This window comes from Paramisgurnus dabryanus, chromosome 4 (assembly GCF_030506205.2).
Source record: "Paramisgurnus dabryanus chromosome 4, PD_genome_1.1, whole genome shotgun sequence".
NCBI lineage: Eukaryota > Metazoa > Chordata > Actinopteri > Cypriniformes > Cobitidae > Paramisgurnus > Paramisgurnus dabryanus.
The window spans coordinates 47,417,352-47,435,663 of record NC_133340.1 but is presented as its reverse complement, the minus strand read 5'-3'; the positions used below and the strand labels follow the sequence as shown (position 1 = coordinate 47,435,663).

The 18,312-nt window shown below is 38.9% G+C and overlaps 1 protein-coding gene and 1 long non-coding RNA gene across 6 annotated transcripts in view; one reads left to right on the top strand and one right to left on the bottom strand.

Annotated features, from left to right (window-relative positions):
• Positions 1-18,312, bottom strand: part of chst10 (carbohydrate sulfotransferase 10) — a 149,112-nt gene that overhangs the window by 71,528 nt on the left and 59,272 nt on the right. The window contains exon 1 of one of the 5 annotated variants that reach the window (XM_065254850.2): positions 13,605-13,765. The exons of the other annotated variants lie outside the window; for them this stretch is intronic. Coding sequence (XP_065110922.1) covers positions 13,605-13,621 — 17 coding nt within the window. The 5' untranslated portion in view covers positions 13,622-13,765. Of the gene's footprint in view, positions 1-13,604; positions 13,766-18,312 lie in introns of those variants that run through there. 5 annotated transcript variants of the gene reach the window in all.
• On the top strand, positions 16,912-17,993 carry LOC135736082 (uncharacterized). The gene is made up of 4 exons (XR_010527765.2): positions 16,912-17,133; positions 17,217-17,365; positions 17,455-17,520; positions 17,595-17,993. It is a non-coding gene; the product is annotated as an uncharacterized lncRNA (long non-coding RNA).

Below are 18,312 nucleotides of genomic sequence, written 5' to 3'. Positions count from 1 at the left end.
ACACTCACTGCCCGCTTTGGTTTGCCCTGACAGAGGCTTCCCCCCAGTGAGCCTCATTGCTCAGGTTCTGAGCAGTGTCAAGTAGGAAGAGCATCAGGTTCTTCTGGTAGCACCCCTGTGGCCCAACCAGACCTGGTACTCTGAGCTCTCGCTACTAGCGACTGCCCCTACTTGGCCAATTCCCCTGAGACAGGACCTTCTGGGGGGGTAGGGCACGATTTGGCACCCGAGACTGGACCTCTGGATCCTCCATGTCTGGCTTCTGGATGGGATGAAGATGCTCTATCCCACCGTGGCTGAAACCATCACTCAGGCTAGAACCCCCTCTACTAGACGGCTCTTTGTCTTTAAGTGGCGTCTTTTCTTGTCCTGGTGTTCCTCTTGCGGAGAGGACCCACAGAGGTGCGCCGTCAGTGTGGTGTTGTCCTTTCTACAGAAAGGGTTGGAGAAACATCTCTCTCCCTCTACCCTCAAGGTGTATGTGGTTGCTATTGCAGCACATCACTTCGATGTTGAGGGTAGGTCGTAAGGACAGTATGACCTGATTTGTAGGTTCCTGAGAGGTAAAAGGCGGTTTAATCCACCCAGACCGCACCTCATCCCCTCTTAAGACCTTTCAGTGGTCCTTTCAGGCCTCAAGAGGGCCCAATTTGAGCCCCTAATGGAGGGTGATCTTTCTCATTTCACGATGAAGACCGTTCTCTCAGTGCCGCTTAGTGGTGTAACGGATCACAGTTCAGTGTTTCCGCTACATACATTCTACCGTGGCTAAAACATTCCCGCTGCGGTTGTGGATAAAAGGGATACAGCAAACAAAATCTCGTGGGATGAGCACTGTTTTATCCTAGTAATCCTTCACCCAAACCCAACTCTAAACACAACATTTCACGGGATTTAGGATGTATTTGTATCTCATTTAGGCAGAGCCGCTGTTTTCATCCTAATCCTACCTCCAAATCTAATCCTAAACTTTTCGGCATTTGCTGTATCCCTTCTAGACAAAACCCACGGCGGCAGCTAGCTTGCAAAATAAAGCTACCGCCTGTCAGACTGGCTGTCTTAAATAAAAAATTCCTTTCTGGATTCGCGTAGTTGACTCATTTATAAATACATTTCTTAAATATTATAATTTCCCCCAAGGGTTTAGTTTCATGCACAAATAGATTTAAATCAACAGATGATGATTATGTCTCTGTTTTGATAAATAATAATGAAATAAATAAGCCTACAAGAAATATGTTACACACTTAAATAATTAGTACAAAACGAAGTATTTGAGTTTCTGTTCTTTTTTTGTGACGCACTCTAAAACCAAAGCAGCAGAAAGCCAGTGTTTCCCATACATAGGCTCTACTTGGGCGCTGCACCCAGGTAAATTGCGACCCGCCCAGGAAAAAAAAAATCACTTTACGAATTTCCGTATTTTCTGAACTCGACTGGATGACCCGTGTTTTGTTGAGAGAGAGAGAGAGAGAGAGAGAGGTGTTGAGAGAGAGAGAGAAAGAGAGAGAGAGAGAGAGAAAGAGAGAGAGAGAGAGAGAGAGAGAGAGAGAGAAAGAGAGAGGTGGGGGTCGAGTGACCGTGAAGATGATGTACGCGTCATAAACTCATCATCCAGCGCGGCAAACTGGATCAACTGCAGCACATACGGAGCAGCCAGGGAACTACACTGCGACCAAAATGGTCGCATATGCTTATAGCATCCAGGTTGGCTTCATTTTGCGTGCAAGCACGTTGTGTCTCTCCCGTTGAGTGTCCGTTCACATGCTCTCTGTTTCTCAATGAATTTGGGTGCGACGCGAAGCAAGCTCAGTGTCACATTGTATCATTTCATGTTTCTGAACTTGAGCAGAGTTTTACCATTAGAGGTCTTTCTTCACTGAGGACGCGGGACCCGTACGGTTCCGGGTTTATATTTTAAATGGTCAGTGGGGTCCGGGTCGGTCCTAGTTCATTACTTCGGGTCCCAAGTCTGATTTGTGTGTAAAACCCGAGTCCATCGGAGAACGGCCGCGAGCGCTACCGCACTAAAGCTCGAGTGCTGTTTCAGACCACGCGCCGCTTCATTTTCTTTATCCCATTTTTTTATAATCTTATTATTAATACACCATATCTTTACTAAAATCTAAACAGTTTGCACAGAGATTGTAGCAAAAAGCAGTGCTTATACTGAACGAGCAAAGCTCTAGGTGACTCAGGATATAAAAAACGCTAAGCTGTAATGTAAAGTCTGTCATCGGGACAGCAAGTAGACTTTTAAATCTGAAATAATTAGTGGATTAAGCTTTTTTTAATCGGCAAAAGAGAAATAGAAAGCAGAAGCAGTAAAATTATTACCATTATAACATCAGTCACATTTATAATCTATAGACCTGCACTGTCTATTAATAGGCTATACATAGTATTGTATATTGAGTTTGATGAAAGGGGTCCTCAAATTACTTCATATATCAGTGCAAAAACAGAAAGTGTTTTCGTGGTGCTTTGACAAACAGTGTCAGCTTTGTTTATGGCAAAGAAAGTTTGGGGTGGTTAGATTAATGTACTATAATGTGAAATTAATATTAATGTTTAATAAATCAAAGTATTGTGTTGTGTCACACATTATTAGTTCTGTGTCACATGTATAGTATTCCATTTTTTGTCGGTGGATAATAATGATTGCCCTTTTCACCAGCTACCACCACAAGTAAATTTCAGATCTATGGGAAACACTGAGAAAGCACATCATGTTTTTAATGATTTTAAATAAGTCATTAAATACAGAGGTGGAAAAAGTAATAAAATATTGTACTCAAGTAAAAGTAAAGTTACTTTAATAATATTTTACTTAAGTAAAAGTAAAGTTACTTGTCTAAAAATCTACTCAAGTAAAAGTAAAAAGTAACTCATTTTAACTTTACTCAGAGTAAAAGTTACTTTTTTTTACAGCAGCAAGAGGTGGAGGATTCTAGTATAGTTAAAAAACGACAAGGGAATATACATCTCAAACTAGTTGTTTTTAATTGTAGGAACATCTTTACAATTAAAGTGCAATAACAAAAAGCTTTTTTAAAGTAAGAAACATTTATGGAATTGTTTAATGATTTTTACATGTGAGTTATGCACTTTTGAAGGTGGTCAGCAGCTTGTAAATACAATCACTATAGTAAGGTTGTAATTGATGTATTGCTGGTCACATACATTATTTTATTAAACTATATATAGTTTAAATGAGCATATAATAAGATGAGTGCCATGTCTATATACATTTGACACGTATCTTCTTACTTCCCTGACCTGGGGTACCTGATGACCTTTATTCTTCTCTCTCTCTCTCTCTCTCTCTCTCTCTCTCTCTCTCTCTCTCCCTCTCTCTCTCTCGCTCTCTCTCTCGCTCTCTCTCTCGCTCTCTCTCTCGCTCTGCAATGTCTAATGACCTGCGCATTCTCGAGGACGTTTTGAAGTTGTGTTTGACTTGACGCGAAGCTGCTAGACCTCGGAAGATAATGCGCATGGTATTAAAAACGCGTCGTGCAATTTCGTACTTAAGAGCATGAATCCTACCTTTCATAGAAATGAAACACTGGCTTCGCGTCAGTGGTCGCTTAAATATGACCAGGGGTTTCTTTCATAAGATTTGAACTGAGGCGGGTCTGCATTAGCGCGCGCCTGTCTCGTCCGTCTCCATGGTTCTTTTTGCGCGTTTCCCCGTGCCCCGCCCATTTACATCCGTTGCGCATCTTTATCACCTTGCTTTTTAAAATATTTTTTTACTCAGTAACGGATATGATTTAAAATGTAGCGAAGTACAATACTTTGAACAAAACATACTTAAGTAAAAGTAAAAGTACAGATTTTAAAAACTACTCAAAAAAGTAAAAATACACAAAAAAACTACTCAATTACAGTAACGTGAGTAGGGCTGGAACGACGCGTCGACGTAGTCGATTACGTCGATTACGTAATTACGTCGATTTGCCGGAAATGCGTCGATGCGTCGCACTGTTTACATTTTGAAATGAAGGCGGCTTCAGCTCCGACCGGGTGATACAAGTGTTATACCAAACAGACAGAACGCGATCAAAAGTGTGGGAATACTTTAAGCAGAGACCAAATAAAACACTGAAAAAATAAATACTGTGAAAATACTGTGTAAAACTGAAATGGCATACCACAGCAGCGCAACACCTGTGTATGATCATCTTAAAAGAAGAAAACCTGAAGCTCTCCGACCTCAAAATGACGAGACGTCAGCGTAAGAATTTGAACTATTACAGTAAGTTTTTATACTTACTCTATAAACAATAGAATCAATACATATTGTGCTTAATACAGCTGCGTTTACATCTTCGTTTAATACGAGCTGCGAGACGCCTGACAGACGTGACATTGCATCGCTTCTGGGCAGTATGTTGAAACAGTAAATAAAGAGCAGGACATGTTTTTATATTAAGAAGTTATGAAATAATAAGTTACTGTCACATTGAGAACTAATAGGCATGTGCCCGCGTGCACTGAAAGCCAGCTGGCAGTGCGGAGTTCCCAATTAACGTCTTTTTTGCGAATATGTGCGCAGATATTACAGAAGCTCGTCTTGTAAGGTATTCCTGACATGCGTTTATTTAAAGTAACAGCGCGTAAACGCTGTTTATAAAATATTAGAAGATCATACTAACTGAACTTGTTTTTTACCCGGAACTTAAGAAAAGTTAAATGTTAAAGTTAAATGAGAATGCAGTACTACTTATAGTAATAATATTAACAGTAATAATATAACCATTACATCTTATATAAGGGTTCATGACAATGAACTTATTTTTACTTCAGTCTGAACTAATGCTGAGTTAATGCATGTACTAATCATAAACTAATGTTTAAAATATTAATATATGCCTATTTTATTGTTTAAGGTGAATAATGCCTCTTTTAAAGTGGCACTGCCACTTTATTTTTCATGTTGAAAATTTTGGTTTGTGTGTTTGTTTAATTAAGAAAATGCTTAAATAAAATGTTAGCGTTAATGGCAGATGTTACATTTATTATTTGTTGGGGAATTATATGTATAAAAAATCATTAGACTATTCGATTAATCGAAAAAATAATCGATAGATTAATCGGTTGAAAAAATAGTCGATAGTTGCAGCTCTAAACGTGAGTAAATGTAATTCGTTACTTTCCACCTCTGATTAAATATAATATAATAATATAATGTTTTCTCCTTATTGTGAGTTTTTTGTGACACAAATAAAAATTCACCATTTACAGTTTCGAATGTTGTTTTACTTTTATCTGTATGGCCATAAATTTAAGGTAATTTAAGGTGCAAGGTCATCACGCGTATGCTTTTCATCGGCGCATATACACGGACGCAGGGCTGCGAGAAAAGACGATTAAACTTTCGATTTAACATATTTCGAGTTTTTTGAACATTTCATTTGTAATCACTGTACTCATATAATCAAGTTATCAGGCCATTAGTTATTCAGAATATTGGCTATAAACGCAGCGCATTGCTGACTGCTCAGCTGTCAATCTTCTGTGCTTCAGATCGACACTCACAAAGTTTCACATTAAATTATAAGATATTTGCCCAAAAACAAAAGGCTAAATACTGAATACTACTTATATGGGACTGCAAGACATTAATAGTCGAATCTGTTTGGATGGACATTATTCCTGTGGGAAGAGAAGGACGTTGGTAATAAAAACTTGAGCCAGGCGGTGAGACTGTTTCATCTGTTTTTAAGACGAAACAGCAGGGTCGGGGTACCCGCGGGTGAAATGCATAATATTTGATGTAATGGGTGTAATAATATTTTATGTGTCATTTGCGTTGTAGATGCAGGTCGGGACTCAATAGGCGAGCGTGAACTGCGGGTCTAACAAGACCAGAATTCGGGGTGTGGAATAAAATTGCTGCTGATGTAGGGTAATTGATCGGGTGTTCTGTCACTCACAGCAGTGCGGATTATCAAACAAGACTGTGCATAACTTTGCAACAAGGAACTGTAATCCTTAACACGAGCATGAACTTGAACACTACATTAAAACTACAATGAATGATCCGTAAGAAGCTATGTAACATATTTTTAGAAAATACTGTTTAGATCAAACATAGAAAAGCAATATGCTATAAATATAAGGAAAAGTAAATGACAGCATGAAAATGATTAAAAAAATACATGTACGTTTACTGTAGTGAATATTCTACATTAAAAAAAAAGTACATTTATAGAATCATCATGGGCGCCCCCTGCCGCCACAGCTGGAAAAAATCCTAGAGCAAGCAAGCAAGCAAGCAACTTTTATTTATATAGCACATTTTTTAAACAACAGACGTTGTCCCAAAGTGCTTTACAAAATAATAACATTAAAATCATACAACACAACACAACAAACATACTTCATTCAAAAGCTAAAGAAAATAAATAAGTTTTTAAATAAGACTTAAAAGTTGTAACTGATGGAGCTGACCTCACATGTAATGGGAGACTATTCCAGAGTTTTGGACCTACCACGGAAAAAGCACGATCTCCTTTTGTTTTAAAATTACAACGAGGTACCTTTAAAAGTAGTTGATCAGAAGACCTGAGAGTTCTAAAAGGAGAGTAGGGAACTATAAGGTCACTAATATACCGGGGGGCAAGCCCTGACAATGCCTTGTAAACAAACAAGAGAATTTTAAAATCAATCCTAAATTTGACCGGAAGCCAGTGTAGAGATTGAAGTACAGGACTAATATGGTCTCTCTTTCTCACCCCCGTTAAAAGCCTTGCCGCTGCATTCTGCACTAACTGTAAGCGGCCAAGCAGAGTGTGGGGTAGGCCGATATATAGCGAATTGCAGTAGTCAAGCTTAGATGTTATAAAAGAGTGAACCACAATTTCTAGGTCCCTACTGGATAAAAAATTCTTTACTTTAGCAATTGATCGCAGGTTAAAAAAGCTTCCTCTGACAACAGCACCAATCTGTTTCTTAAAATTAAGCGATGAGTCCATAACTACCCCTAAACTCTTTACATGATTCTCAGTCTTTAGGGATAAAGAACCCAAATGATCTGGATAGGTAGATAAAACGGGAGAGGAAACACTGCAGTTGATCCACCCACAGTTCGGCTTGCATGTGATTCGCGGATTAATACGCAAATTTAAATAGGGAAAGTTTATCATTTGTAAGTGTTTCAAAGGTTTGCAAATGTTAACATTCAAGTGATTTTAAACGGTTTAACTGCAAAAAGGCGCTACAGTGAGCAGTTTACTTTACGCACAAACGCACATGCGGTTGAATGCGTCCGGTCCAGCTCGAGTCAGACGTAATCATCCTTCAAAGATCAGAACTCTTGATGTAAAAACTTCAGAGAGTTGCGCTACTCGCTCTCATACTGTAGTGTATTAAAATACATTTGGCTAATAGAGCAATGAAAAACAATGTAACGTTTTTACATGGGAGACTGTTTATGCTGCGCCGTTTGTAATTCGCCCTCTGTCTGTGTGTGTGCGTGCGTTTAAGGGGACTCAGTAGTGCACGCGGGGAGATATGCAGTCTGTGCATATTTGGTCTTAAAGAGACAGTAAGCTCAATAGTCATTATGCCCAGCTGCACTACTTCCTGAACTTCAGCCAGCTCTGATTAATCCAGGTGTGCCTTACCTCAGTAGTCACAAACAAACTGATTAATCCAGGTGTGAATGACCTCAGTAGTCACAACAACAATAATCAGACACACCTGGATTAATCAGTTTGTCCAATAATGGCAGACAGGAAACAAGGAGCTGGCTGAAGTTCAGGAAGTAGTGCAGCTGGGCATAAAGCCTATTGACCTACTTAAGTCTGTGTTATTAATGTTAATCAAACAACCCAAGACAAAAAGAAAATCACTTCTGAAGCTTTAAAAAAATATAAAATTACATTTAATTAATACAATTAATGTTATTATTCATTTGATTTCTGTACTTAATGATTTTAGACCTTACTTAATGTGCAACTTTGTTCATTTTTATAAATGTTTGTAATTAGGGCCCGAGCACACCGGGGTGTGAGGACCCTATTGTTCTTCAAGGAGTTTTTATTATTATTTTTCTCCGAATTCAGCGGGACTTTAGAGAGCCTAAACATGCTCGAAAACTCATGAAAATTTACACAGGCCCGATCATAAACAAAATGATCTCCACAGTATTCTTTTTCTTATAAAAACATTTGTTTATGTCTTAAGTGTATGTATATATTACAGTCATAAACCAGTCTCTGCTTATTTAAAGAGACAGTAACCTCAATTAACCTACTTAAGTCTAACAAAGAGACAAATAGCTCTAAAAATAATAATATATTTAATTTATACAATAAAGACAGTGTTATGACTAATTTAATTTGATTTCTGTACCTAATGCTAATGTTAGCCCTTATTAATGTGCAGCTTTGTTCTTTTTTATAAATTTTTGTAATTTCTTTATTTGTTATTAGATTTTCCCCACCCCCTTTTTGCTGATCTGAAAAATAATCCGATCCGTGCCTCAAAAACTGTAATGTGATCTGAACCATGAGTTTTGTGATCTGTCACACACCCCTAGTAAAGTTAGTACACAGTGATAGCCATAAATGCATTTGTACTAATAATTGGCATAATAATTTATTTCGGTGTTTCGGTTTTTCAGCCTTGGATTCCTCATTTTCAGTTTTCGGTTTCGGCAAAGAATTTTTATTTCGGTGCATCCCTACTATTACATTTCATAAATACATGTGTTTGTTTTACATTTAATATTTAAGTACATTAACGTACTTTTACTCAAGTAAAAGTACACAATTTTAATGTAATTAGGAATTAAATAAATTTAAATATGCAATATTAAAGAATACACAGTATGATTAAAAGCTTTAGAATGTAGTGAAGTAAAATTTTTCCCAATACAAACATCCTAATAAAGCACAGATGCTTGGAAAATGTAATTAATGTAACTAAGTATTTTTTTCACCTCTGCTATCAAGTCCAACTAAATTTAATTTAAGCTGATAATAGACAGTTTTACTGGCATTTTCGCAGCAGACCCTCCGAAAATTCCCCCCAGCCATTTTGTTGCACGTTTTGCTACTCAACCGGACTCAACCAGGCAAGCTCTCGCGTGGTCATGTGGAAAAGTGATGTCAATGCATTCCCTCTATAGTCAGTTATGGTCATAGCGCCACCAGCTGGCAACAGGAAGTGACATGTTTACACTGATTATGCAATGTCCAATCTTTTCCTAACTTCACATGATTGATAAGAGTCCAGGACTGAACACAACAACATGGCAATATTCAGTTCAGTCATAGCGTCACCTTCTGGCACGATGAACAGGCATGTTTTACATTATCTTAAACATACAGTGTTCAATCTGTGCTCTAATTAATGTTTAATAAGATTCTAGGACTGAAGGCATTTATGTACACTATTCAGTTTTAGTTACTGTGCCTCCTGCTGCAAAATAACATTGCCCTATTCCTCCTATATTTACTCACTTAAATGCATAAACCCCACTGTTCACTGCTTTTCTAAGGCCATCGGCTGGCAGTGGCCATCGGTCCGAGGGCCCTTTCATCGCTGCTTGCAGCTTTAATTTCTTGATTTGTTATTAGATTTTTCCCATACTTTTTTTTTGCTGATACGAAAAATGATCCGATCCGTGCCTCAAAAACCGTAATGTGATCCGAACCGTGAGTTTTGTGATTCGTTGCACCCCTAGTGGCGCTCACGTCTATTAGGGGGGTGGGGGACCTACAGGCACTCTCTGTTTTACCGGATTTCAATGGAATTTGGACAGAGGGACTCCTGTGTTATTTTGAGACCTCAGCCTGACTACATGCCCAAGGTTCCCACAATTCCCTTTAGGGACCAGGTGGTGAGCCTGCAAGCACTCCCCTCTGGGGGAGATGACCCAACCCTGTCATTGTTGTGTTTGATACGCGCACAGCGCCTTTACCTGGATCACACACAGAACATAAGAACTTCAGACCAGCTCTTTGTCTGGAGGACAGCAGAGGGGGAATGCTGTCTCCAAAAAGAGGTTGGCACACTGGAATGTGGACGCCATCACTTTGGCGTACCCCTCCCAGGAGCTGCCGTGCCCATTTGTAGTGAGGGCTCACTCCACTCTAGTTGCCTCCTCTTGGGCGCTGGTGCAAGGCGCCACTCTAATAGACATATGTAGAGCTGCGGGTTGGGCCCCGCCTAACACGTCCGCCCAGTTTTACAACCTCCGGGTAGAACCAGTGTCAGCCCGAGTCCTCCAGGGTAACAACAACTAGCCCAGTGACTGAATAGGCGTCTCGCTTGCATAGCACCCTCTCACCTACTTAGGTGAGTCGGGTCCTATACCAACATACCCTTCTATCGAATGGGTTGATACCTTTTCCATCTACGGCTTCCCAATATAGACTGAGCAGAGCGGTCTTTATCGGTTCAGTATTCTCTGAATTATGCCAGTACTGAGATTCATATCCAGTAATTTTATCTCCACTATCTCACATGAATAGTGTTCCCCAGCGGTATACCCGCTTCAAGTGTGTCCTCCACTTTGTGAGTTCTTGGCACATTTTTGGACATGTGATTCTTCCCAACAGGTGAGACCATGGCCTATTCCATACGGGCTCCCCAACTGGGTGAGGTATGGTCTCCGTAGTGCCCCTTTTTTTAATACTATTTTATTTTTTGGCACATTCCCAGTATACTTCAGTACCCTGTGGCTAAGTCGATGCTATCTACTTTAAAACCAGCGGAGCACTGGTGTTACTGGTGAGGGGTCTGTTCCTCCTCCTTGGATGAGAAGGTTACTGGAAGGTTTTGATGTCATTTAGCAACAGTACAGCACGTTGTACTTGCCTATGATTGCTTTTTGAGGTCAAGACATGAGACGGAGTTGTGGCGTTTCACATAGGGACCCCATACTGTCGTCAGCAACACAACGTCGAGTTAACGACAGAAAGGGAACATCTCGGTTCCGTATGTAACCACAATTCAATGATGGAGGGAACGAGACGTTGTGTCTTCCGTGCCACAACACTGCTCATTCCGCTGAGCCTCATCAAGCTTCTCAGATACAAGTGAATGAATGGCCACATCTCATCTCTTTTTATTCATGTAAGTGTGGGCGGAGACTGGTATGCAAATACCATTAGCGCAATTTCATTGCCATTTTACCTCACAAGTCAGACCAGATTGGCTCTCAAGTGCACACCCCATACTGTTGTCAACGACACAACGTCTTGTCCCCTCCATCAGGGAACCGTGGTTACATACATAGCAGAGACATTTGTAAACTTTTGGATCCCTTTTGGTATGTAGCATATAGTCGTTTATTCTGTGTATTTTATTTAATGAAGTGTTCTGTGTATGGCAGGTAACATGTACACATTCAGGGTGTCCGCAACCCAGTCGACATTTCAACGTTGAATCAACAATGTTGAATCAACAACGTCACACTTTCAACATAGGTGATTTAAGGTTGATATTGCTACGCAGTTTCAACTTCCTATTTTTTTAACACTAAATATAGATTTTTACTTTACACTGCAATACTCACCAAATGATTTATTTAAACATGTCATTTTTTAGTGCAATTATCACATGAATGCAACTTATTGCGCATAACTTACAGTACAACTAGAGGTCGACCGATTTATCGGCCGGGCAGATAATTTGGCCAATTTTTGGGTTATTTAAAAAAATTGAATTTGGCCGATTTTGCTGCAAAATTAGGCAGATTAATAGGCAGGCGCATCTGCGGGCACCTAAGCTTTGTTGTAGAACTCATGCCGCTGCCTCTTGCTGAAAGCACATCGCTCCCGTGTGTGTGAGACTCTGCAGCCGTGCCAGCTTTAGTAAACGATGGAGGGATCGTGCGAATTAAGCAGCCAATACAACAGCGCGATGGGCTTATGTCTCGCGGTGCACCATCCGTGCAAAGACTGGGCTCATTTCATGTGATTAATGAGCAATGACCTTTATTTGCGTGACAGAGCGAGCATAGCCGCGCGCGAACTCTTTCTGTCTTTAAAGCAACACTATGTAGTTTTTTTACCTTTAAATAATGTCTCTAAAATTATTTCAGTGATAGAACAACTTTTAAATGGACAAATTGTGCTGTTGCTGCAACCTGAGCAGCCTCCTAGCTGCTACATGCACACTCTGAAAGTGTCGGTGGAGGGTAGGAAACACAGCCCCGCCCCTCCCCCTGCAGAAGAGTGTCTGATACCAGGCACTGTTGCGCTTTTCAACCACATGGGGGAGCTGTAAGTCATTTTTACATGGAAACTACATAGTGTTGCTTTAAACTGTCTTTCCACCCATGTCATAACTTGTAGGATTTTCTTTGGCTTCTACATTTGGCAAATACATTTTAAAAATATACCTGTGGTACTTACATACATACATACACACACACACACACACATTGTTTTCCCTACCATTATATAAGTGGTGCGCCCCGCCCTCCTAATACATAAACGTATACACATACACACATATATACACATATACATACATTTAAATCAGGAATGGGGAACCCTGGATCCTGAAGAGCCACTGTCCTGCAGAGTTTAGTTCCAACCCTAATCAAACACACCTAAATTTCATTTCCAAGTAATCCTGAAGACTTTAATTAGATTTTTCAGATGTGTTTAATTAGGGTTGGAACTAAACTCTGCAGGACAGTGGCCCTCCAGGACCAGGGTTCCCCACCCCTGATTTAAATACAAATATACACTTTAGTTTAAAGGGGCCATGGCACAAGACTTTTTTTAAGATGTCAAATAAATCTTTGGTGTCCCCAGAGCAAATATGTGAAGTTTTAGCTCAAATTACCATATAAATAATTTATTATAGCATGTTAACTTCTTACACTCTGAGGCTATTTTGGGAATTTCCACCTGGATTTGGCCTACCCTATTTTAAAAGCTTCCCATAGCCACATGCAGAGGTGTACATACCAAAGTTTGGTATAATTTTACAGGAAACCCTTTGAAATTTCATAAAACACTGTTGAAAGTGCTAAACATGATTGAATGTGTTGTCAGTCCTCTAATAAACACAAAAATAAACAAAATAAAGAATAAAAAACAAATGAAACAACAAGTTAGAAACCTTTTGGGGGCTGAAAACGCGTTCTGATGGTGTACTGGTAGCGCAGATTGATATTTTTTCGCAACATTGACTGACCAAGAGAGAACGGCCGTTTCTCAATCCGAAGGCTGCAGCCTCCGGAGATCGCATATGCAGGCTGCATGTCATCAAGCCTGGTTTATTATTTTCAGACATTTGCAAGTCATAAGCATATTAAAACAATGTTTGATTAACAAAGAATAATAGTCAACTTAGAATTGTTAATGTTATGAAATAAGACGGTCTTGATGACGTATGCAGCTTGCAAATGGGACCTCCGGAGGCTACAGTCTTCGAATTGAGAAACGGCCAATATCTTGCCTCATTGTTCCACCCCCAAGCCAGCGGGTCATCACTAGGCCATCACATCACTAGGTCATCACATCACAGCGTCCCTAACTTCTTTAACTTGAGTAAACGTCTTAATACACATTTAGTTAACTAAACGCCATATTAATACTAGCGAACTAAAAGAAAACAATCTTTACACATACCGTAGATCCAGCCGCATGTCCGTGCTTCCTGATTCAGCTTCACCACAGTCTGCGACTCAAGCTGATGACGTAACAAACGCGGGCGAGTTGTATACGCCCCCAATCCCTTGGCTCCACCCCCACGTCAAAACAGTGCCACAAAGAGAACCACGCAGAAAAGTGCAGCGCAAAGAAAAACCGGTATCGTGAGCGCACGCTTGACTGAAACGCAAAATAAAATGAGCTTTGCAAATGATTTAGTATGTTTGAGCATTAAAAAATGTGTGACAAAGATAAAATAGGATTACAGCTGTCATTGATTTTTGTAATTGATTATATTTTTATTTTTGCACAACTTTATTTTATTTTGCAATTTATTATTTTTGCTTGCAAAACTTATTTTTTCTGCTCAATACTTTATCATTCCTTTGCAATTTTTTATTTTTGTTTGCAAAACATTTATTTTTGTTCACGAAACATTTTTTTGATTGCTTAATTTTTTTTTTTTTGCTAAACTTAATTTTTGTGCAAAACTATACGGCATTAAATTGTCTCCATATATTGTGTGTGTCCACACGTCCTACAGACATTTCGCCACTTTTCTATCCTTAATTTGTGAATAGCCTGTAAATGACGCGAATTATTGCTGCCCTGATGGTCTGGTAAAATAACCATTTGTATGAGAAATCACTTGTACTGCATATGTGTCCGTGCTTGAGTATAGCTGGGAAGCTGCACTGAGACGCGTGTGTGTGCACAAGATGAAGGGGTCCGTCTGTGTCGCACGCGCCCGGGCAGTCCGCATCTGTCTCGAGCGCGCTTGGGCAGTCCGCCTCTGTTGCGCGTGCTCGGACAGAACGCTTCTGTCCTCGACCCTTACCTAAACATCGGTCTTTTTCCACAAACAGAGAAAGAAGACGCAAAAGCAAAACTTTTTGAAATGTGTCCTGCTTTAGAAATGGCCACTGTTGTAGGCTAGATGAAAAAAAGAGACAATCTAACCTCTTTGGATATTAATCCTCGGACTGATCGAGTGCTCTTTATGTTGCGTGAAAATTTGATAATGTATGAAACCTGATTCTGTTGTTGATCTGTTGCGGTTGTTTGCACGTTCAAATTAGATAAAATGTTTGTATTACTTTTAATGAGTGACAGACAACGTCACCTGTATTTCTACTCAATGACAATTTAATATTAAAATCATATCAGTTAATGTTAAGTTAACAAGTTGCGGTTGTTAACAAGCTGCGTGTATAACATCCACATATACACACAAGTGCAGACCAATGTTTCAAGTGTTTTTTTATTTTGCGGTTATGACGGTGAGGAGCTCAGACCCGCGGCATGGGTCACGTGACCGCGGTATGGCGGTAATCCAGTTACCGTCCCAGGCCTAGTCATCACTGATATCAGTTCCCTTTCCTTGCAGTAGTGCGGTGGTAATAACAACTGTCCCAGCCCTATCTGTACTGTATCCCAACTGTTAAAATAAAACATCAACTGAGCAATATAACATGCACTTTTATTCAGTGTATATAAGCAATATTTTGCTCTTTTTGTTAAAGACACTACTGATACAATGAGAAATTTACATTCTCAGGAAAATAGCCTCTTATCAGTTAATCGTTAATCGATCGATAAGGTCAATCAACTAACGATTAATAAATTAATCAATAATTTTCATCCCCAGCCAGTGCCATTGATTTTTCTCATATACAAACCAGTAACATCTTTTTCTAAGGCATGTTTATTAAAAGTGCTTAAACATCTTAATTTAACTAAGGCATTAACTAAGTCTTGGCTTGTCTGTGAAACCAGGCCTTTACGTTTCTTAATGCATTAAGATATGTAAGTTCCATTAAAAGATTAAATTCAGCTTACACTTTATTAGTAAAACATACTATGTAAGGGCAAGCAGATTAGCCCAGAAAATAAACCAAATGCTTTAAATTACAGTTTAATTATTAAAATTACAAATTATAAATACAAATTAATATATTATTATTGAGAACTGAGATAAGTGGTATTATTAAATATTTGGTAAAACAAGTTACAATGATTTTATTACCATGCAAAGGGTTACATTTCTTTGGCATTCTGTTTAGTTTTGAGTAAACTTTCCCAGTGTTTGTATACAATTACTTTAACCTAATACGCTTGTTTTGGCGTCTTTGACAAGTTATCAAAAAAATTTTTACATTGTTTTATTGTTCATAATATTAATCATTATATGTTTTGTCAATTTGATGTTTTGTCATTAGTGCAGTGACGGATCGCAGTTGACACATGGTTCGGGTCGCGTGCGATTCACGGATTAACATGCAAATTTAAATAGGGAAACCCAGCTAACACAGACACGTAACTGTTATGTAACGTCGACGTAATATGATGACCAACTACGTTGTGGCGACCGGAACAGTAAAATTCCTGGATTTGTCGCCTCGAAATAACTTTGCAACGTAATCTGCCTGTCGTGGGGAAATGGCATTAAAAAGTGACAACGTGATGGATTAAAAGTTTTGTGTTTGGGTCTCAGTTTAGAGTAGCAACCGGTCCTGTCAGACGCCGTGCTGTGCATGCGTGGTCACGCGCTCTGATTGAGTTCAGCTAAAGGTGCGTGCTGTTTTTTGTTTCCTATGTAAAGAGCAGCTCTTATGTTGGTTAAATATCTATTCTATTTTGACTTATTTAAGGAAAACTTTGAGACTGAAAAGTTTTAACAAGCTAATGTTTGTAACCAAACCATTTGTGGACCCCATTTACTTCCATAGTATTATTTTTTCCTACTATGGAAGTGAATAGGGTCCACGAATGGTTTGTTTACAAACATTTCTCAAAATATCTTCCTTTGTGTTCATCAGAAGTAGTTGTAACGGGGCAGCATTCGTCAAACTTTTATGACCCCCTCCCCCACCCGGTGACAGTTGCTATCTGACAGGTCGTTTTTATGACCCTTTGACAGGGGGGCGGGACCATCAATCAAAATCTGTACAAGTTGTCAACTTTAGACAGAAAGTATTTAATGGTTTTATTGCCGGTCATTTAGAGTGATTGTTTTTCCTGAGTGTGTTTTATGTCACGCGTATGGTGTCATGTTTAATGACGGCTCGTGTTTCGACATTTGCTGTTTATTGACATTTGATGTCAGATCTCAACCATCCTCCCTCCTTTGCTCGCCCCGTGCGCTTCTCAATACTGACTGTCACACCGCGGGTGTGTTGTTGAATCTAAAGTTTTGCAACAGCATAAGTTTATTTAAAGGCAATCACTAATCATATATATATATATATATATATATATATATATATATATATATATATATATATATTAGATGTACCTGGCTACGCTTAAAGCCGATGTTTTCTATCGAACTAGTCTATTTTCTTATCAGACACAAAGTTTCTGATGCTACTATTATGTCAGTGTGTGCTTGTGTGGGGGTCGTGTGATGTAATCTTTGAAAGTTTATGACCGAACCTTTATTGGGGAGCGACAGGAGAACTCCGGGATCAGTTTGGATGGAGCAGAGATGTTATACTCAAGTCTATTGGTATGTATGTGTTTCGCTGTGTTCGTTCCAGTATTTTGTCTGATTTATTTAAAAACTAAAAAATTCGATCTCTGGTATTGCAGCGAAATTGTCTAAACTGGTATTAACTATTCCTGGTAAATCGCGGAGAAGAGTGGCCTGAACAAAAAAAAGTCAGACCGAGACTAGAACCTCCGCAGCGTAACACGGAAATCTTGGAACAAAAGAGACGCCGACTGGCTCGTGTTGTCCGGTGTGTTTTTATTTAATCCTGTTACAATAGATTTAAACAAACTGGTTTGGTTTAATATTTTCTAATAACATGTGTTATCTGTTTTAAAGGTTTGGATATCAGCGGCAAAGCGAACGTTGTGTGTACTATTGCAAAATATATAGCGGATCTCCACGGTACGTTTATCTTGCTTAAGAAAATTGTTTTATTTAGATATTTGTCCTAATAACTTGTTTTTATCTGTTTACAGGTTAGGATACAGACCACAACGCTTTGGACGTATCTTTAAAAAAGATTAAAATCAGAGACTTTTTGGATTTGTCTGGGGACATTTTAAACATTTTGTGGCAAATTGGATTTAAAACATTTCGGATACTGGATACCTAGTTTGATTTGTACACAGAGCTTGTTTAAGACGTTTTCACCGCATTTTAGGGTTTATTTTTAATTAAAGGCTTCTTAAAACAGGTGTGAAAATGTGTATATTATACAATGAGTCTTATATTGTCTGCTCTGACAAAAATAAATTATTATTTTAGATTTTAGATCAATTGACTGTGTGTGTTTTATGTCAAGCGTATTCTGTTATGTTTAATGACGGCTCGTGTGACAGATTGTGTTTTGGCATTTGATGTCAGATATCACACTTCCTCCATCCTTATTCACAAGCCCTGCATTCTTTCACAGGGGTTCGTGTTGTAAAGCGACTAAAGATTTCTAAAACTCAACGTTGGTAAAATAATTACCCATTACGGTATCAAAAAAGTAAATGTTTATTTTTAGATTTAGACAAATCATGAACAATGCTACGATTAAAACTTTTGTTTGTAACATCACAAGTTATTTAATTAAATATTCCGTATACGTGTATAGTTTAAGCAATGACCTGAGCCATATCCTTCGGCGCCATCAATACTACAATATTTAGACGATAGTCTAAACTAAATAAAATTTTAAACGGTTTCAGG